Source organism: Barbus barbus, assembly GCF_936440315.1.
Source record: "Barbus barbus genome assembly, chromosome: 19".
NCBI lineage: Eukaryota > Metazoa > Chordata > Actinopteri > Cypriniformes > Cyprinidae > Barbus > Barbus barbus.
Genome location: NC_136747.1, coordinates 2,149,363 through 2,171,428, shown reverse-complemented (window position 1 = coordinate 2,171,428; position 22,066 = coordinate 2,149,363). Strand labels below are relative to the sequence as shown.

At 39.2% G+C, this 22,066-nt stretch overlaps 1 protein-coding gene across 1 annotated transcript in view; it reads left to right on the top strand.

Annotated features, from left to right (window-relative positions):
* The window catches only part of LOC306885543 (retinoic acid receptor beta-like), a gene marked incomplete at both ends in the record, with an annotated part of 167,119 nt that overhangs the window by 73,419 nt on the left and 71,634 nt on the right, over positions 1 to 22,066 (top strand). The window contains one exon of the mRNA XM_079442143.1: positions 12,825 to 12,973. Coding sequence (XP_079298269.1) covers positions 12,825 to 12,973 — 149 coding nt within the window. The remainder of the gene's footprint in view (positions 1 to 12,824; positions 12,974 to 22,066) is intronic.

Sequence of the window (22,066 nt, the reverse complement as noted above, 5' to 3'; positions counted from 1 at the left end):
TGTTGTGCTTGTGTCACACCATGCTGTGGACAGTCATGAAAACACTGCATGTTGTATAAACAGTTATTTCAGTGGAAACATGTTAAATGGTGAAGGAAAGCATGTCAGGAGTGAAGAAGAGCCTGTTTTATTCTTACCTTTTGTAGTCCACTGAAAAGTCCATTTATATTACAGTGAACAATAGCCTATATAATACGAGGATGCGTGGTGCTAGAGCCACAAACAGGTTGCATGCAGCATTTGTCCAATAAATGACACTGACAAACATGCAAATAAGATCATTAACCCTGGGTTTAGGAATGTACAGTGTGAAACGCCAGTTTATGAATACCAGGATTAATGGTTAACCCTGGGTAAACAGCAGTCTGAGATGTGAGGCAAGATAACCCAGGACTACATTTACCCAGGGTTTAGAATGACCCAGGGTTAAATATTTCTAGTGCATGTGTTTGTTTTTATGTGGTTAAACGTACTAAAGTAGAGCTTAAATATATAAATATGTACTCAAAAACTAGATTTTTTATTTGCACATGCAAAACAAAATGCTTGTTGTGGGCAGTTTCAAGAGCGTTACTGATGGCCCAGGACATCAGAGTCCACCATAAAGTGAAGCTTAGAGAAGTAAAAGCACATCCTCACCAGACGCCTGATAACACAAACTGTATTTTATTTTCAATTAGCTCAAATATTGAACAAACACTACTATATATAATTGGGAGAATAGCTGCGTTGTTTAAGCTATGATCACATAATTGTATAAAGAGATCAGACTTTAGGAACATTCTCTCAGGGACGAACAGGAAATGCCTGTCGCTCCTCTCATCGTCCCTAGTTATCTATCTCTCTCTCTCTCTCTCTCTCTCCCCCCATTTTCTTTTTTTCCATGTGGCTATACTGTGTTTATTTTTTTGTTTGCATTCAGTTTTATTAAGTAGCTCATGTTCTCTGGTGAGTTACCACTAAGGAAACATTTGCTTTTGTTTGTTTGCCATACAGAACAAAAGAGGCATAATTACAGAGGCGCATTTCAGAAGACACACACAAAGATGTACTAGCAAACACTGTGACTGTTCCTAGACATATTTACACTTTTGGTGCTAATTGTTCATCTCCTATTTTTAATGCATTTAATGTCACCAGATGCCACGCCAGTTTTGGGTTTGGTTTCATGTTCTTGTTTTCAGGTCTTTTATTTTGTAGTTTGATTCATGCTGTTAGTGTCATGCTTCCCTTGCCCTCATGTATCTCTGCCTTGTGTATGTGTCAGGTTCTCATTGGTTGTCCTAGTCATATGTCTTGTTTCTTCATTGGTTGGTTCTTGTGATGTGACCCTGATTGTTTGTTATAAGTAGCCATCATGTTGCCATTGATCCTTGTCATGTATTGATGTTGTAACCTGCTGTCGGTGAGTATAGTTTGTCCATGCCAAGTCAAGTCTGTTCAAGTCAAGTCTGTTCAAGTCAAGTCTGTTCAAGTCAAGTCTGGTCAAGTCAAGTCTGGTCAAGTCTGTTCAAGTCAAGTCTGTTCAAGTCAAGTCTGTTCAAGTCAAGTCTGTTCAAGTCAAGTCTGTTCATGTCAAGTCTGTTCAAGTCGAGTCTGTTCATGTCAAGTCAAGTCTGTTCATGTCAAGTCAAGTCTGTTCAAGTCAAGTCTGTTCATGTCAAGTCAAGTCTGTTCAAGTCAAGTCTGTTCAAGTCAAGTCTGTTCAAGTCAAGTCTGTTCAAGTCAAGTCTGTTCAAGTCAAGTCTGTTCAAGTCAAGTCAAGTCTGTTCAAGTCAAGTCAAGTCTGTTCATGTCAAGTCAAGTCTGTTCAAGTCAAGTCAAGTCTGTTTAAGTCAAGTCTGTTCAAGTCAAGTCTGTTCATGTCAAGTCAAGTCTGTTCAAGTCAAGTCTGTTCAAGTCAAGTCTGTTCAAGTCAAGTCAAGTCTGTTCAAGTCAAGTCAAGTCTGTTCAAGTCAAGTCAAGTCTGTTCAAGTCAAGTCAAGTCTGTTCAAGTCAAGTCAAGTCTGTTCAAGTCAAGTCAAGTCTGTTCAAGTCAAGTCTGTTCAAGTCAAGTCAAGTCTGTTCATGTCAAGTCAAGCCAAGTCTCGGATTATGTTTGTATTTTGGATCACGTTGTAAATAACCTGCACTTGGGTTCTCACTACGCTCGCCTCCAGTGGACTATCATTACACCAGATTAATGTGGAATGAAAGTTTACTGGCAAACTGTGTATTTGATTTTTAATACATGTTACTATGTTACTTTTAGTGGCATTTTTACCCCGAGCCTTGCCTTATTTCTTGATACATGCAAATTGAAAATAATAAATTACTTAATAAAAGTATAAGAATAAAAATTACATTTATCTGTTAATCTGGACATTTCAGTTCTTATTGGTAGTAAATAATCTTAAAATAATAGTGTTATTTTACTAGTACAATACTAGTAGTAGTATACTACAATAGTAATAGATTAGTAATAGTTCTATAATACTATTTTTAAAAAGACAGTAAATCGTATTAAAAGATAAAATGTAAACATAATAGATGGCATGGTTGCACTTTATTTTAAAGTATACTTGTTACAGCGTAATTATACATTTAAATACTGAGTAATATTAATTAACTACATGTACTTACTAGATGGTTAGGGTTAGGATGAGGGTTTGTTTTAGGGTTAATTGCATGTAATTATGCATAATTAATTGTTATTATGATAGTAAGTACATGTAACGTGCAAAAAGGACGAAATATAAAAAAATGTAGTTGATAGCATTACCGTAGTTACTTGCTTTAACTATGGTAGTTTTAAGTTTTTTAATTAATTTCAATGTCCTGCAGAAACATTTTATCCTACTGGGAATTGTACCAGAAATCCTTTCAGGATTGAACTGGATTTTTTCAAAGTTTTTGTTTTGTATTATGCTGTAATTCCTATTTGGGAATCCCTTCGGGAGTGGTAGGATCCTGTGCACATTCCTTCAGAACTGTTGTTCCCATTCTCTCTCTCTCTCTCTCTCTTTCTGTGGCAGTCGACTAGTCATACCTGTCTCTGGATTGACTGTGTGCATCAGCAGTGCTGTTTTCAGTTTGTTTTCCCCCCCATTGAGTGAATAGTCTGGAATGGGTGTGAGAGTTTCCTGTTTGACCCTCTAGTGGGTTCAGCCAGAGGGTAAGAGTTCAGTGAGACAAGCCATGAGACTTTCTCTAACAGCACAGCTCACCGTTTCTGCTGCCCTCTTTCTGGCCTGTCTGTCATTGTCCTTTACTCATCTACTGGCTGCTCTGTGCATGTTAGCATGCGGGAAGTCACCCGGCCACTTCGATGAGATTTAATCGCCCAGAAAATGGAGAGAGGTTCCTATGCACCTCATGTGGTGAATGCAGCCTGCCACCAGAAAGAGTAAATGGAAAAGCCTTTATGTGCCTCATGTGTCCGCAGGTGGCCTGAACCTCTCGTCTCTGCATTGCATTTCAAATAAACAGTAATGAGTGAAATGTAAGAATGATTATTTATATTCTGCAGATGTCATCTTTCTTCTTCTCTCTGGTGTAATAACCCAGTGTTATAATGGAAGAATGGTGTTTTTGCCTACAGTGTTACAATTATGATTTTGTTATAAATGTGCTGCCGTAAGGCGGCGCGGTGGCTCAGTGTCATCTCTAGGGATATGCTGGTATCAAATTTTCATGTTGCGATTAATTGCTAATGCTTTCATCATGGTATATGCTATTATCACGATATTGAAATTCAGTTGCAAAAAAGTGTTGTCATAAAACAGTATAACAGGTTTAAATACTTTTTTCTTATAACAAAAATAACTGAACATTTTAAATACAATAAAGCAATACACAAAAATTGTATGAAGTTAACCATTTTATGCAGATTAAAGTGCAAAAGAATTATAAAGACCAATAGGTATCACTTTAAAATAATCTCATTAGTTAACCTTGGTTAATGCATTAACATTAACAATGAGCAATACCTACATTTGCTACAGAAGTTATTAGTCTTTGTTTACAAAAATACAACACTTTGTTCATATTAGCTCATTAAATAACACAGTTGCAACTTTTGATTTTAATGTGTTATTAAATATTGGAATTACCTAAGATTAATGAATGTTTAGAAGAATTTTTCATTGGCAGTTTATGTTAACTAATGAACCCCTAATGTAAAGTGTGACCGAACAAACAATATCTAGGGCATGTTGTAGTCCAGATTAAAATGTGAAAAGAATAGCTTATTAAATGTAAATATTTAAGTATTTGGCACTGTGATGAATACAGAAATCTGAATGGCTATTTAAATAATTTAAACACGTTTCAGAAACAGAAAGTAGTGCAGCTGCTTTGTTTATGGGGTTTATGTGGTAACGGCTGCATTTCTGCTGTTTAGCGCCATCTGCTGTCAGAGAGTGAATGTGCACTTTCATCCAGAGCGTCTCTCACGCGCTCCGCCATGCGCTTCTCACCTGTGCTTGTTCACATCAGAGTGCGCACACACCTTTGACGCAGCATACAGTGGTGTTGTGCATTGTGACCATTTGATGGGAAAAGTATTCTTAAAAAGCATTCAAAATTCGGAATAATTTGTAATAAATAAATTTTCTCGGTATTTTGAAGTGCACACGATAACAATTTCATGCATTACCGAATACCGGCACATGTCTAGTCGTCTCACAGCAGGAAGGTCACTAGTTTGAGTCTTGGCTGAGGCCTTTCTGTGTGTGCATATAAAGCCCGAAACACACTGCTCGATTTTTGGCTGTCCCAGACAAAAGATTGGTATCGTGAAACAATCGTAGCTCCTAATCAGGGGTCCTGTGTCGTACAGTGAGAGAGATTCAAAGACAACCGTTGTCATGGTCTTGCGACCAAAGATAGCCTACGATACAGCATGACCATGCCGCTACGATCCACGTTTACTGACCAACCAATAAAAATGCAACATGGCGCTAAAACATAAAGCTGCTTACCTCAAGCTCTTTTCCTTCCTCTTTCGCCTTTTTTCAGCACACATAAATACTACAACTGCTAAAGTGTGATTTATCATGCTCTTTTTATTTACCACTAACACATGCTGATGACGTATTATTCTATAGAAACGTGCGTCGTAGCATACAAGTCAGTAGGTGTCATCATCGTACAGTCTACACACACATCGTAGCCAAGTTTATTAGATCGATGTCGTGCAGTGTGACATGCAATGATCTTATATGATTGCTAAAATCGTGCAGTGTGTCTTAAGATGGATGGATGTGCACCTCTGCATTCATGTTCTTATGTTTGGGATGATTTGTGCTAAAAACCTATTTGCCATTTTGATTGTGGACTAACAGCTGTCTTGTGTAATTGCTCCCTTAATTTAATTGTGATTGTTTAATTGTAGCTATTAAAATTTTAAGAAAGTCTCTCTCAGTCCCCCTGTTACAAGTAGATGACACATCAGTGGTCGAAGTGGTCTTCAATGATTAAAGCAGATTAGCAAATATTGCAAGCACTGACATGGATATTACCAGTGACTCTCTTCTCCAGGTGGAAACCATTGTTTTCTACCACAAGCCGCAACACTAATAGTCTTGACTCAAATTAAAACAAATGTCAAGCTGCCCTCATTAATTTAATCAGGCTTCCCTCACAGGAGCGTCACTGGGGAGGTGCACGAGTGAGATATGAGATCAATAAGAGTCATTCGTCTGTCCAAACAATCAGATCAAGCACTCGGAGAGAGACTTCGGCTGTACACAATCAATGTGTGCTTAAATAGAGACTGTAGCCGGATCTGTCCTATTCATCTGGACTTGTGAAAAGTCTGGAAATGTGTTGCTGGAATTCTGATTGCTGTCTGGTCCATTTCTGGTCAAAATAAAAAAAATAAATTATTATTATTATTATTATTTATTGAGTTTTATGTATTAATGGAAAATAATGGATTTCATTTTTATCAAAAGTCTTCAACACATAGATGAGCATAGTATAAGAAAATACAAGGCACTGTCATCATTTTATTTTTCTCTTTTTTTTTTTCTTTTTTTTTTCCATGAGCATATATATAGGCATACAAACAGAGTTTGAACCTTAAAAAATGACCAATTAGCAAATAAATAAAAATAAAATCACAATGGCACAGTTCTAACTAATAATCATATCATTATTCACACAGCACAGCTGATTGGTTTATTTTCGTATCAGCAGCTAATGAGCTTTGCTGTTCAACATTCAAATACTTGGCTGGTGCTTGCTGTTGCAACGCACTTCAGAAACCCTCCACCTTCCCCAGCTCCACCTGTATAGATCTGCTACAGGGTGATTTTATATGTGTTATATATGGGGGTCATTTCATATATGTTATATGTGCAGCAGCAGTATTTCTTACATGCTCACAGCAGCATGTCTGTGGATGTATTGGCAGTAGCAAGTCTCAGTACTGCCGCAGCAGCAGCATAGCAGATCTATTCCGCCAAGACCAAATACATTAAATTCCTTATGAAATCAAAATGTACACTATTTACTTTGTTAGCATACATTGCTAGTCTTGAGGTGAACAATTAATACATGCAAGTTAATCCACTTAAAAAAACAGCTTGTCTTGGTAATCTTTATTCAAAATCTGAACATTTACTTCCTCTCTGGAATGGCATTCCATCTCTTTGATGGTTTGATGGCTTGGGCAAAATATCCTTAACCACGCCCCTCCAACCATTGGTTTGCTACGAGCGAGAGATGGAGAGGAGGAGCACTAAAATAAAACTCTCCCTCTTCTCAATATTCAGTTTCAGTTGGAAATACGTCACAATACTGAAATAAAGTCTGCAGCAACTTCTGTTTCACACGGACTTTAACATTGCCATGTACAGTATATTAACATGCTAAACTCTCCAAGAGCTGACATGACAGAAATATAGTCATATGAACTTCTTTTATGATCTAGACTTTCATGACAGAACTTTGTATTAACAAACCTTCTGAAGTCATGTAAAAGTCATTGTCCCTAGAAAATCTTCTGCACTTTCAAACCTGGTGTGTCATGATAGATGGAAGAGCTAGCCTAGTTGAGTTTGAATGGAGTTTCATCACCTCCTTCTTCTCATGTGTTGAGTATTCTAAATTTTCAGCTGCATGCATAGAAGGTCTTGGAATTAGAAAGCAATCACATAAATTCACTCTATTTGATAGGTTAGATTTTCATCCCATGTGTTGAGTAAAAACTATCTAGGTTTAACAGTTTATGACATACTAAGAGAAATTTGGTAAATTCTACCTTACATTTGTCAGTCTACAACTAATTACCCATAAAATTAAGTAATATGAACTATTTTTAGTTATTTTATGCTGTTTATAGCTGTTTGTGTTTGCTGAATACTTTAAAAAAGCTACAAATACAGCAGATACTTTTAAAGAACAAGTAAGAAGTTATCTGTCACTGCACTGACTTCAGTACAACTATTGCCCATTTAGTGGGGAAACATATACTATAAACATAATGTAATTCATATATATATATCTGCTGTGTTTTTTGGAGTTTATTTGAAGGGTCCAGACCACTCTTGTCAACAGCTGACATCCCTAAACTTTAGAACGTTTTTGACTTCTAAAAGACTTTTTATTATCTCCAAAGACATCTGTTTTCCTAAAGAAGAAAACCGATCTCTTTGTTTTGCAGGCTGTCAAGTATAAAGAGCATTTTAAAATAAAAGAGCTTCATACCCCTAAACTGCTGAATCAAATGCAAACACATACCTGGTCAAGGTCTCTCAGAAAATTAACCATCTTAAGCCTGAGGCTAATTCAGCTTCAGTAGCGTACCTTTGTTATTCTGCACACACAAACACAACTACACAACACAGCGTTCTTTACTTGAGGAATCAATCTCATCCAATAAGCGTGGTCTCTTTATCCTGTTAACTCTCTCAAACAAGACAGTCGTTTGTCCTCAGTAATGTAGTTTACTAAACTGATGTGCTCAGAAGTGCGTTAAAAAATCAATTCAAGCAAGTCTTGTTGCTTTGGATCATAGAGACAGAGCGCTGTTAAGAAGCATGCTGTTTGATTTGTGGCTATCAACCGTGAGCTATGATTCCATCAAGTCAGTCTATCTTTTCCTATAAACCAGCTTTAATAATTCAGAAACATAGCTGTCAGCTACAGCTGGGCAATATATTCAATATTTACAGTGTATTTGCAATGATTTTGTTGCTTATAAATGTGTAAATCATTTTGAATCATTGTGGGGGGCGGGGACTATTTGTTATATGTTTATTAAAATGTTTTAGTAGCAATACTTAGCTCATTTGTTATTTTTTCTATAGTACACTCAAAACATATATTCTGACCCTTTCTTTTTTGTTAAGCTTAATGTTGCAAACTTATGCTATAATATTTTGAGCTATGTTAATAATGCTCAAAAAAATTAAATACAGGTATTGCATGGACAGTGCAAGACTCTTCACTGACTTTTGAAATTTAGCTCAGGCTATTGTTATACTGTAGTATATATGACTGAAAACACATTTCTGAGCAAATACATGAATATTAAGATATCTATCAGATATTGTCAAAAAGCTGAAAAATATTGAGATTTTAGCTGTATACCATTTTCAGCTATGTACCACTCGGCCATGCTTTCAGCCAGAAATCAGATTTCTGTCCTAAGAAATGTATTTGTTGAGGGATTTTTAATTGGGATGATTTGGGTTAGAAACACGCATGGGGAAATATAATTTCTGATGGATAGAAGCAAGTGAATGAGATAACGGAGTTAATTGATTTGACTGTGGTGAACTGCTGTAATCTGATCAGCAGATCTGCATGTAGTGAAGCACAGTACATGACTACTGCCGCTGTCGGCTGATCCATTGATACTGACTGCATGGACTGCTGGTGTGTGGTTGATTCAAGATACTTGAAGACTAGGAGTCTACCCTTGTGAAAAAGAAGTACACTTTAGCATACGTAAACTAGTGTTTTATTACAGAAATACTAAAGCATGTGATTAAGTACAAACTGAATGTAATGTTTTCATGCACTTAAATGCTAGTTAATAAATTACTTAAATTCATATTAAATGCAATTTAGCTGAATTTTAGAGTGAGTTCAAATATAAGGTTACAAAATACAATCTGGACAGAACTGAAGGGGTCTGAATACTTTTTGCATGTGCTGTAGCAACAATAACAAATAAGTTGGTATGTATTGCTGTAAAATATTTTAATAAACATGTCAGTAAATAAACATTTAAATAAATGTATTTAATTCATTGTATTGTCAAGTATTTGGCAAACATTTATGTTAAACTAAAATGTACGTCCATGTCATTTCTGTTGAAAACTGCATGTTTAACTATGTATGTTTGTTATTGCACATTTCTAATTATTAAGTTGCAATTGATTACAATTAAAAATAATTTAAATGTAATATCAACATATTAATATAACACTACAATTAGGTAGTTCAGGTAATTGCATTTTTTAAAGAATACTTAAGTGTGTTCAGAAACTGTACTCTTAAGTGCACTTCAGTGGCCTTTTACTTTATTAATATTATATTATCTATGAGTAGGTAAACGTACCTATTAAGCTCACCAAAATCTACATTTAGACCTTTTTATTGCACAAGATATTGGTTTTGGTACAAAAAGTTATGTTAAAATAAAATATCAATCTCTCACATAAAAATATAAAATTTTATTTTAAATTACAAAATAATTTAAATTAAGATATACATCATTAAATGCAAAAAGTCTGGCTGTGCTTAATGGGCATATTTGTGTACCCTTTAAGCACACCCCTGTTCCCATTAAGCTCGCATCATGTTTTATTAAAAATGCGTGTTTATTTTAAAAAACCTTTTTAAAGAATAATTAAAAAATGATTTATTTGAAGGTACAAAATAAAATAAAAAACACACTAAAATCAAGCATATCATAGTGAAGTGTCATTTAAGCACACTGCAACATCAAAACTAGTCCACGTTCAGTTAATAACACATATTAAAAAATGAAATAAAAGATTTAATTCATGGGGATGAACACCAAAACAATGCGCACATTTCTGTGTGAGTTTGTTGTGATCGGAAGGAATTTAAAGTCTGCTAGTGTGTGATCCTCAATCGTTTAGTGTATGATGGCCAGTGTTCCTTTGTGACTATTCATTAAGTGCATGATGCCTGGTGTTTTAAAAATCTGTTCACATTTTAATAGTCATGTAGTGTATTCCAGCCTTTAGTTGCTTTTTTCCTAGACAGATTTCTGATGGACGACATGCCTCTTTCATCTTTGGGTATAAACTATAGTTATGTCTCGATTTTGTCATCTTAAAGCTGTTAAAATAAGTTATTACACATTTTATAAAGATTAACTTAAAGTGATAACTATCAGTTAATATTTAAAGTCTGTTTATGAAGTATTTACATATACGTTCAATGTGGAAGAGCTTAAAGAGAGCATACTGAGCTGGGAGCAGCAACAATTTTTAATACATTTCATGTAATAATTATTAAAATGACAAGATTTTGCTAAATAAATAATCTAGTTCATGTATTAAGTTTAGACATATTTTAATATGAACAACTATTATTAACAATATCTATATCTATACTTTTTCTTATTGATGTCACACTGAAGCTGTGTGATTTTCATAGTAGTGCACCCTTTAAGCTCACCTTAAAATAATATGAAATCTTTAAAAATTACAACAGTGTAAAACAACAGACCAGTAATAAACTGTAAATTTATAATATTATGGATGTAAAAGTACAAGCCAGTAATGCCTGTGAAGTAATATATTAGCGTAGCACCCAATCTTATACAGCTAGTCAGCTAACTGTGTTCTGTAGCATCTGCGCATGTTGCTTAAACTATCTTTTGGATCTAATGTAATTATTTCCCACATCCAAGTTCCAGGTTATAATATGCAAAAGTCTGAACATTAATCTCTTAATTTTACAATAAGTCGTGAAACTTATCCAAAATAAAGGCTTAAACATCTAAAAAATGCACATTTAAGGGGATCCTCTTTTGGTGAAAGTTTTTAGACAGCTTTCAAAATGTAAAATTTACATTTACATTTAGTCATTTGGCAGACGCTTTTATCCAAAGCGACTTACAATTGGGGAATACAAAAAGCCATTAATCTTGAAGAGGCAATCAGACAGAGGAAGTGCTCATAACACCAAGTCTCAGTCATTGTTCAAATAAGTACAAGCTAGTAAGTGGAGAGAAAGATAGAGGGAAAGGTTTTTTTTTTTTTGAGTTTAGGATGAAGTCAAGTACTGCCGAAAGAGATGAGTTTTCAGTTGTTGCTTGAAGATTGCCAGGGATCCGGCGTTCCGGATAGGGGTGGGAAGATTATTCCACCAGCCAGGAATGGTGAACGAGAATGTTCTGGAGAGTGATTTTGAGCCTCTCTGTGATGGTACCACAAGGCGTTCTCACTAGCAGATCTCAGACTTCTGGAGGGGATGTAGGTTTGTAATAGTGAGTGGAAGTAGGAGGGTGCAGAGCCTGTGGTAGTTCTGTACGCAAGCATCAGTGACTTGAACTGGATGCGAGCTGCCACTGGTAGCCAGTGCAAGGAGATGAAGAGAGGTGTAACATGCGCTCTTTTGGGCTCGTTGAAGATCAGTCGTGCCGCTGCATTCTGAATCATTTGTAGAGGTTTGATTGTGTTTGATGGCAGACCAGCCAGAAGAGCATTGCAGTAGTCCAGTCTAGAAACAACAAGGGCCTGGACAAGAAGTTGTGCAGCATGCTCTGTCAGAAAGGGCCTGATCTTTCTGATGTTGTATAGTGCAAACCTGCAGGATCGAGCAGTCTTTGCAATGTGCTCTTTGAAGGTCAGCTGGTCATCAAAGATTATACCAAGATTTCTGACCGAAGTTGATGGGGCAATCATTGATGAGCCTAACTGAATCGTGAAGTCATGCTGTAGAGTCGGAGTGGCAGGGAAGACCAGAAGTTCCGTCTTTGCCAGGTTGAGCTGTAGGTGATGTTCTTCCATCCATGCCAGACAGCCTGAGATCCGTGCAGCTACCGTTGGGTCATCTGGTTAAAATATACTTGTAAAACTTGATGTACATTACTAGTGCACATTCAGTAAGCCAACACAATTCAGTTAAGCCAGCATGATCTAATTTTGTGATTAACCAGCTGATGAAATGTAGACAAGACCAGGCGAAAACGGACAGACAAAAGCCAAACAGAAAGACGAGATCCAAATGCATGAATTTTAGATCATTATGCAGCCAATTCAAAACTGAAAGCCCATTATGCTATCTATCTTTTGGAAATGAATTTGTGTCATTCTAAAATGCTTCATTTTGGCCAAATTCTGAGGCTGCACTGTACGTATCCTTTATGTTGAAGGCAAGTTTCAGTGTCTGTGGAGATCATTCCAAGTCAGTCACTTAATTGTCAGCATAATTATTTAAGTTAGCATGCTGCCTTAGAAAGCAGTTAGGTTGATGTTGCTCACTGGGTTTTCACTTGGACTAGAGCTGAATATTAGACTAAAGTCTTTCAAGGCAGAGTTCAAACCAGGTCTCCAGGCTTTTTTTTTCAGATCCTAGTCAACTGTATGCCTACAAGAAATTTTGCATTTACATACTTGCTATACTGTACTTCCAAAAGACAAACAGGTATGGGTTACACAGAGGTTGAGCACTTTTGTGTTGTATTCCTGCTGTTTTCATTGTATGTATTCATTGCTTTTCACAGCTAAATCAAGTCTCAAGACAATTGCTCACAAGTCTTAAGTTCATCTGAAGTCAGTTGTTTTTCTCAGACTGTAGTTTTCATCTCAATCATCATCAGTTATGTTTCTCGTCTCTTTCTGCCCCTACAGCCATTGAGAATCAGAGCACCAGTTCAGAGGAATTGGTCCCCAGTCCTCCATCACCTCTACCCCCTCCTCGTGTCTACAAACCCTGCTTCGTCTGCCAGGACAAGTCCTCGGGGTACCACTATGGTGTCAGTGCCTGTGAAGGCTGCAAGGTAAACATGCTATTCATCCCCTCATCCCACCAAATGGAAGCCATTCAATAAATATTCAGGTTTTCTCCCCTGTACATTCTAGTCCCCTGGCCCCAGGTCTGTCTTCTAAACAAAATAAGGTTCAAACCCATTTGTGTTGAATTATTTACAGTGAGTGCTGTAGAATTTCAGCCTAAGCTAAATGATCTTCTTTAATGTCGTCTGGAGGATTAATTCGTGTTTCACGGGTTCTTACAGGTATCTCAATGCATTCATATTCTACATTCACACATTCAGAGTCAGTGATTGGGATTGACAGGTGTGAATCTCAATATTTCCTTTCTCACACAGCAGCTTAAAATAGAGGCTTGAGTACATGCAGTGGAAATCAAGTCCATGTTCTATTCGTGAATGTAACCGGTATCAAATAGTAACATAAAATCAAAGAAGGTGATGCCTATAAAACTGTAAATATTTATGACACTTGACATGATAGGAGTCCAACTGAGGCGCAGGTTCCTCTGTCAAATCTGTTAACCTACAGTAGCTTTTATACTGTAGTAAGGGTGGGAGAAAAAAATCAATTCTCCGATGCATTGCGATTCTCTCTTCAACGATTCTGAATATTTCATTTGAATTGATTCTGAGCTTGGTATTTTTTTCCCGCATATGGCACGTGTGCGCGCTAGAGAGAATTGTCGCAGGGTTCATTGCACAGAATTTGAGACACGTGAGCATTGCTTGACAGTGTGTTTCCACCTGCTGTTATTTCAGTGTTTTACTTTAGAGATGCTTTCATTTCTGCCGTTTGGAATGCAGTATATATTAGATGTACTTTTATATAAAATTGATGTACACACAGACAGTTATGTTTTCAGAGCAGGACAAAACATCTGATATATCGAAATAAATCTGTGCATTAGTGTGAATGCAGCCTGTTAAAGCTGCCACAGTCTGTGATCTCAGCAGTAATAATCAAACAACAATAATGCTGAGGAAAAAAGAAAAACCCATAACTATTGTCTGTAAGCTATCAGATACTTCAAGAACGCTTATTTTAAATAAGAAATTGTTTTAAAAACTAGCCTGCTTATATAATGTTAAAAAGCACATTTTGCACAAAATAAATTTGATATAAAATTTGTATAAAAAAATTAGCCATGTGCAGTACTATTGAAAATTGAGAATGTGACATTGTGATATTGAGTTGATAATGATAATCGTAATTGAATTGAATTGTGAAACCAGTGTAACAATTTATAAGCTCAAAAGGGAATTGTATATAAATAATTACAATTAATTATGATTAATTACAATTATTTATATCGGCTGACAGTAATAACTGTCGCAGAATTAAATTGCCATCAGCTGATCTGTCCGTATCAACTCTAAGGATATTTCCTTGGCCACAGAAAATACTTTCCTATTAATGCATTAGAGCATGTAGCAAGGGTCAAAATCGTAAAGGGACATTTAATATGCAAGGCAATCAGAAACCCATGTAATTTGTGCACACAACTTTTATTAACTAAACACTAACGCAGACTAGTCTAACAAACAAACTAACAAACAAACATACGATCACTCATACATGGGAAAAGGCTAATGAGCGTTGATGGATGAAATCATCAGGAAAACCAGAGAATGCAGTTATGGAGAAAGTAATTTAACCACCTGAGTAAAACCATCAGCACCATTTATAATGGGGTCTATAACTTATACTAAACCTCTGTTTCGTTTAGTTAAATGTTATACTTACACTGCCTTTGGCCGGGTCGAGTGTCCGGAATGCAGTCTCAGATGAAAGTCTTAATGGTTTCAAAGTTTTGGACTCCCGATCACGTTCTTCCGGGTTGAAGAGTGATAAATTCCCAAGATGTTCTGAGGTAGAAATGTTCTTCCAAGTGTTGAATGCAAAAAAAAAAAAACTAAGAAAGAGATCTGCTGAGGAGCTTGGTTAAATGGAAAGACAACTTAGAGGGTCCAGAACAAGTTTTACCTCACATCCTCTTTGGATCTAGCAAAACCGCAGACTGCTTGGGCATCTCTGAAGTGAGAGCTTATCTGCTATAGGGGTCACACCTCTGGGGTGTCAAATACCCAATGGAGTCCTGGATTTTTGGAGGGAAATTTGTATGACCCTTTGTCTCTGAACATGGTAATTTGCATAGGTAATTCGCCTGGGTTAATGCACAAATTCAAAAGATTCTTAGGACACTAATATGTTGCATAGGTATCGACATGTAATACTCTCAATTAGATCATCCGAAGTCGAATTGATAGAGATTAAACATGATGCAGCTAAAGTGATATTAACTAGTGATCTATCATAAGCATGCAGAAAACAGTGTACAATACACAAAAACATATACAAGAACAGTAATAATATACACAATGACCTGAAGATATGTGTGTTCATTCAAAGAAAGGTTTTTCTATTAATTAATTAGAGAACTAAGAGGAAGTGTTGCTCTACCCGCATTCCATTGAGCAATAAAACAGGTCTTATCAGATGGGTTGCCATGAAACCAGGGGCCTGGAGTCGTTGACAGACACACCAGCACCAGTATGTGTATTGGGTGGGGGGGTCTGTGACCATTTGTTAATCTAATAACTAATTGATTTGTTAAATCAAATGCAAAATTGTGTGTCTGATTGGTCAAAATGCTACACCAGTGAAGATTCACACCCCTATTTTTAAGATGTTCGTAGCCTACTGATATACAGAAATTCCGACTATAAACAAAAATCATAGAAACTGCAATTTTGGTTATAATGTAAAGTTGTAAAGATGTATTTGCACAACAGAAGAATTAATTAGGAAAAAATGTAGATCAAGAATCATTTTGGAATCAGAGCGTGACTCCCAGAATCAGATCAGATCGTGAAATGCCTGAAGATTGCCACCCTATACTGTAGTGAGAGCAGATCATTTCAATCATGCACAAAACAGGAGCAGCTCCTGTACACTGGATCTAAAAGCTTCAGATGGCACACTGCTTGTATCTGCGATTATTATGCCACCACAAGCTGGAATCAGACTCCAGAAGGGGTCAGATGCACTCCAACAGTAGCCACAGTAAAATCCAAAAGCACATCTGACTAAAGACACCTCTGTTTGTGTTTGTGTGATACTACTGTCACTACTTAGCTGAAAGAAACAGAGGGCTATAAATATGCAGGATAACAAGGAACAAATCTAGAAACAAGGTAAGGGTAATGTGTAACCAAGGAAACAAATGAACATCATGAAGGAAGCATGAAGGAAAAAATGTAAATACAACTGACAGTCCCACCAGTTTTTCGTGATTCAACAATCGCTAATTCCAATGCAAAATCAACAAAATGTCTTTTTTTGTTTGTTTGTTTCTTTGTTTTTTGCAATCTTTGTTTCTCTGCAAAATAATAGCCAATAGGGTAACACTTTAGAATAGGGAACACTTATTCACTATTAACTACAACTTTTCCCTCAATAAATTCCTCATTTGCTGCTTATTAATAGTTAGTAAGGTAGTTGTTAAGTTTAGGTATTGGGTAGGATTAGGGATGTAGAATAAGGCATTAATATGTGCTTAAGTACTACTAATAAATGGCTAATATTCTAGTAATATGCATGCTAAAAAGCAACTAGTTAAGAGACCCTAAAATAAAGTGTTACCGCAAATATTAAAGTCTCAAAAAAAACTAATTTGTTACTATCTAACTGAATTATCTAACTGACTTTTATTAAAAGTTGGAATGCATTATTTTCACAAGGATACAGAAGTCAGTGAGGGGTCAGTGTGAAACAAAGTAAAAACGAAAATTCTCACCTAACCGCCATGCAAAGACATTTCCTAATGTATTACACCAGAGTAGAGCTAAATTGTTTTGTAGCTCTAGTAATAAAATGTGGATGACAAAAGACATTCTACTGTTGGCCATACCATTGCAGCAGGAGCAAACATCTGTGACATATGGACCTGTCTGTGGAATCAAACGCAAGCAGTTAAGTTAACAATGTCTGAGATATATGACGACCACTGGACACGAGTGAAATAAAGTAAGCAAAACTGATTATTGTTTTATACGGCTGGGTGATATGGCGATGTATGTGTCAACTCAACAGAGATTTTGTTTATATCAAGGCCTGTGTAGCCTATATCCACACAGATTTCAGTGAGCAGTAGGCCACTGTTTGAAGTTATTAACACGTTAGAGTGATAAAGAAACATGGATGAACAACAAAATAAAAAGTATTACATGCTTAATAGCAATAAAAAGAGTTATTAAAAGTGCAGTATACCATGAAGTAGAACTCAATTCAGTCTGGCAGACTGATTGCAGATTTCTCTTTTTGTCCATCTTTGCGAGTATTCATGTAAACGCAATCGGTTATGTCTTAAGTGAACAAACTGTTTGGGGGAAAAACGTGCCGATCCCGAATCCTGAGAATTCAGCTCTCAGCCCACGGCCAGGAGTGCTGGTCCCGAACCCCGAGAGTCCAGTTCTCAAGCCACGACCAGGAGTGCCGAGCCCGAACCCCGAGAATCCAGTTCTCAAGCCGCAGCCAGAATTGCCGAGCCCGAACCCCGAGAATCCAGTTCTCAGACCCCGGCCAGGAGTGCCGTTCCCGATCCCCGGGAATCCGCGCTGTCAAAGCGCCCCCAAGAGTACGCGCTTCAAGAGCGCCCTCTTTATGTCTCCACTGGACCGGTCCAGCATCGCACCTCCAGAGCGCCCTCAAGTGCCCACTCCTCCAGAGCGCCTTCTAGTGCCCGCTCCTCCAGAGCGCCCCACAGAGCCCGCCCCACAGATCCCGCTCCTCCAGAGCGTCCCACAGGGAAATTCCCCAATAATTTTTTTTGGGGGGGCTATATAGGCACGGCCTGGGTGGCCGGGCCAGAGGCCAAGGCCACAGAGCTCCCTGATCCGCCAGGGCCATCCAAGCTCCCTGATTCGCCATGGCCATCCAAGCTCTCTGATCCGCCATAGCCATCCAAGCTCCCTGATCCGCCATGGTCATCCAAGCTCTCTGATCCGCCAGGGCCATCCAAGCTCCCTGATCCGCCAGGGCCATTCAAGCTCCCTGATCCGCCATGGCCATCCAAACTCTCTGATCCGCCATGGCCATCCAAGCTCCCTGATCCGCCAGGGCCATCCAAGCTCCCTGATCCGCCATGGCCATCCAAGCTCCCTGATCCGCCAGGGCCATCCAAGCTCTCTGATCCGCCATGGTCCCGCCATGGCTTCCCGAGTCTCCAGTACCGCCATGGCCTCCTGAGTCTCCAGTCCCGCCATGGCCTCCCGAGTCTCCAGTCCCGCCATGGCCTCCCGAGTCTCCAGTCCCGCCATGGTCTCCCGAGTCTCCAGTCCCGCCATGGCCTCCCGAGTCTCCAGTCCCGCCATGGCCTCCCAAGCTCTTCGATCCGCCGCGGCTCCCCGAGCCTCCTGATCCTCCACGGCTCCCCGAACCTCCTGATCCGCCACGACTTCCCGCGTCCCTGGATACAGCCTGAAGGCTTCCCCTGTGTCCCTGCCCTGCATCGGCCTTCAGGACGTTCTGTCCCCGATGTAGTTATTACGGTGCGGGACGCACCTTCCGGGAGGGGGAGCTAATGTCACAGATCTGCCAGGCTCTGCCACCATCACTCTCACCTGTGTTCTGATTACACTCACCTGCTCCTGGTCACGATCCTCGTCACCGCTCCCCATAAAGACACACACCACCAAACACTCGATGTCCGGTCTCGTTCTTTTAAAGTTGGACTGCTAAAACTACCACAGCCTTAGGAAACCTTGACATTCTGTATACTTACCTGTTAACCTGCTGAACTGCATTCTGTGCTCCTAGGATACCTGCTCCGTCTGCTCCTAGAATCCCGAGTGTCTGCTCCGAGTCCGTGGTGTGTGTCGCCTCAGGTTTCCCGTGATCCCCGCTCCTCCTGTGAAAGACAAGTTCAAACTCTGAAGATTATCTCTGAGAACTCTCAAGTGGTTTCACTCACCTGCCATCACGCTCCTTTCTCACCTGTTGGTCAAATAAACTTACCTTTGTACCGCCTCTCTGCCTCCAGTCCTCTTCCGTAACAGTATCAGGGCACGAGTGAAGGGGGAAGGTGGCTCGTCATGCTTGTCATGTGACACAGCTGCCAGTGTATTATTGTTATAGGCTTATGTTTATTTATTTTTCCCTTTTGATTCGAAATATTCCCAAATGTTTTAACAATATCATGAAATATCTCGATTCTTAAATACGTGCAAATAAATGTATTTTGCATCTTTATATAGATTATGTTAATTGATTTATAATGTGCGATGTGAAATGTTGAGTCGTGACAACTGAGGTATGGAGGCTTTATTCCAAAACGTGGTCAGACAGGCAGAGTTCAGTACCAGCAAACAGTAGCAAACAAGGTAATCCAATAAACTGTCAGTCCTCTGTCATGTGTGTCACGTGTTCCCACCTCATGTTTCCATATTTGGTTTGTTTCCTGTCCTTGTTAAATGTGATCATTAGTTAATTCTTGTCCAGCCGTGTTCATCTCATTATCTATGATTATTCTGTGTATTTATAGTCCTGTCTGTTCAATTTGATTTCGTCTGGTCTACTTGTTACTCCCCGGTGTTCCTGTCTGTGTCAGCCTTGCCTTGTCTTGCCCTGCCTTGATGTCTTCAGTAAAGACTGTTATTTTGAGTTACATCCTCGTCTGCGTGTTCCTTGTTCCTCCCTGCTGTGTGCACCGTGACAGAAGACCAGACCATCATACAGTAAGCGGCGCCCCTTCACCTCGTTTTTGTTTTGTTTGTTTTTTCTAGTTTTTATTTTGTTCCTGTGTCTGTCTGTCCCGCAGCAAGGAAGTCACCACTCGTGATCCCGCCATAGCCCACTGCAAGTCGGCGTGGGAGTTCGGCAGGATCACCACGAGTACCGCGAGTCCGCTGGCCGCGAGCCCTCCAGCCCGCTGATTGCGGGAGATATCCTCCGCTGAGTCTAGCCCGCCTGATCGCCGCTGACTCATGCCCGCCGGCCGCTGCTGTTTCCTAGTTCTGGCCAGGAGTGCCGGTTTTGTGTTGTGTCCACAGGAGCAGTTTTAATCTATCCTGTCTTGTCTTGTCTTGTCTTGTCCACGGAGACTCGTCTGCCCCCTTGTCGCGGAAGTGGAGGCGGTTGCTGAGGGACCCTGTGAGGGCCCCTGATTCATGTCATGCCCAGAAGAAGCCTCAGCTTCCTAGCTAGCCCAGGAGGGCTTCCTGTTCCTGTGGGTTGTCCTGTCCCAGTCCTGTTCCTGTCCTGTCATGTACTGTTCTGTGTGTCTAGCCCTGGAGGGCTCCTGATACCCGCTAACTTCCCCAGGGAAATTTTGGTGGGGTAAAAGGGATCCGGCTGTAGGGGCCGGGCCGAGGCCCAGGCCCCGAAGACCATCTGCCATGGCCTCCTGAGCTCCCAGCTCTGCCTTGGCCTACGTCTGTCTGTTCCACTCTGGAGGTCCCCATCCTGTGTTCCTGTCCGTGTCTGTCCTGAGGGGCCTCCAGAGCACCCACCCCCTCCCTCCCCGATGGAACTGTTAAGGCTCCGGACGAGCCTTTCGGGAGTGGGGAGTTATGTCAGTCCTCGGTCGTATGTGTCCCATGTTCCTGCCTCATGTTTCCATATTTGGTTTGTTTCCTGTCCTTGTTAAATGTGATCATTAGTTAATTCTTGTCCAGCCGTGTTCATCTCATTATCTATGATTTTTCTGTGTATTTATAGTCCTGTCTGTTCAGTTTGTTTTCATCTGGTCCACTTGTTACTCCCCGGTGTTCCTGTCTGTGTCAGCCTTGCCTTGTCTTGCCCTGCCTTGATGTCTTCAGTAAAGACTGTTATTTTGAGTTACATCCTCGTTTGCGTGTTCCTTGTTCCTCCCTGCTGTGTGCACCATGACATAAACAAGCAATAGTCAGGGCAGGCAGCAAGCAATCAAAAACAAGGAAACAGTCCAAGATCAAAAACACTAAGGCAAGGAAACTAGGAAACTCAGAAAACAAGGAGCACAAGGAAACTAGGAAATATTACAGGCTATCAATCACCAGTGAAGTGTTCAAGTTTGTGTGCATCTTTAAAGTCCTTCTAATGTGAGACAGCTGTGAACTGATAATGAGATCTGATGAGAGACAGGTGATGCAATAGATAACGAGTCAAAGGATTATGGCGAAAGTAGTCCAGGGTGAATGGCAAAGGTATGGGATGGAGTGTCCTCTAGCAGAGCTCATGGGCACTCCAGCTAGAGATCGTGACAGGATGGACAAAGTTGCCTAATAGTGTAATCTATTAACTACTTAAGTACCAGATATGGGTGTCATGCCATAAAATATTTTAATATGTATTTAACATGTTCATATTTAACAAATACATATTTTAATATGTATTTATATTTTAATATGTATTTAATTTAATACAACATTTTAAGTTACAAATTATAACACTTTCATTGTACAGAACGAAAGCAAAGAACATTTAAATGATCAAAGAACATTTTCACTTCAGTCCAGCGAGTTCAAGCACTCTCAAAAACTCCCATTAAAATCACTGAAGCTGTTTACACTGTGAAATGTATATCTCACTTACATTCGTACGCACATCTACACTTTGTTGTTTCTGGTTAGAGAATTTGCCAGAGAATTCAGTCAGCGAGCGAGCGTGGTGACGAAACAGCAGTGTTTCAGCGGTGACTCATCTGAACGCCTCTGATTGGTCATTGCATTCATAAGCTCAACAGAATCGTGTGTGACTGGTTATAATGCGCAGCGCTGTAAAAACACAGCAGCACCAGCCAGCAAACACAGATTTAAATTTAACAACTGGTGATGTTTTTCTTTTTTTATAGTTTCCAGGACAAACTACCATGGCTGAGAGAGCTCAACGCGCTGCAACTTCAGAAAACATATGCAAATATAAAAATTAAGAAAACATTTTCATCAGTTTGACAGCACATGTGCTGCAAATACTCGCAACACAACCAAATACAAAAATACGCTGTAAATTCTCACAACACAAATAAAGATACACGCTGCAAATACTAGCAACACAAGCGAATACAGAAATGCCTGCAAAAACAGAAACACACTGCAAATACGCACAACACAAAAAAATAA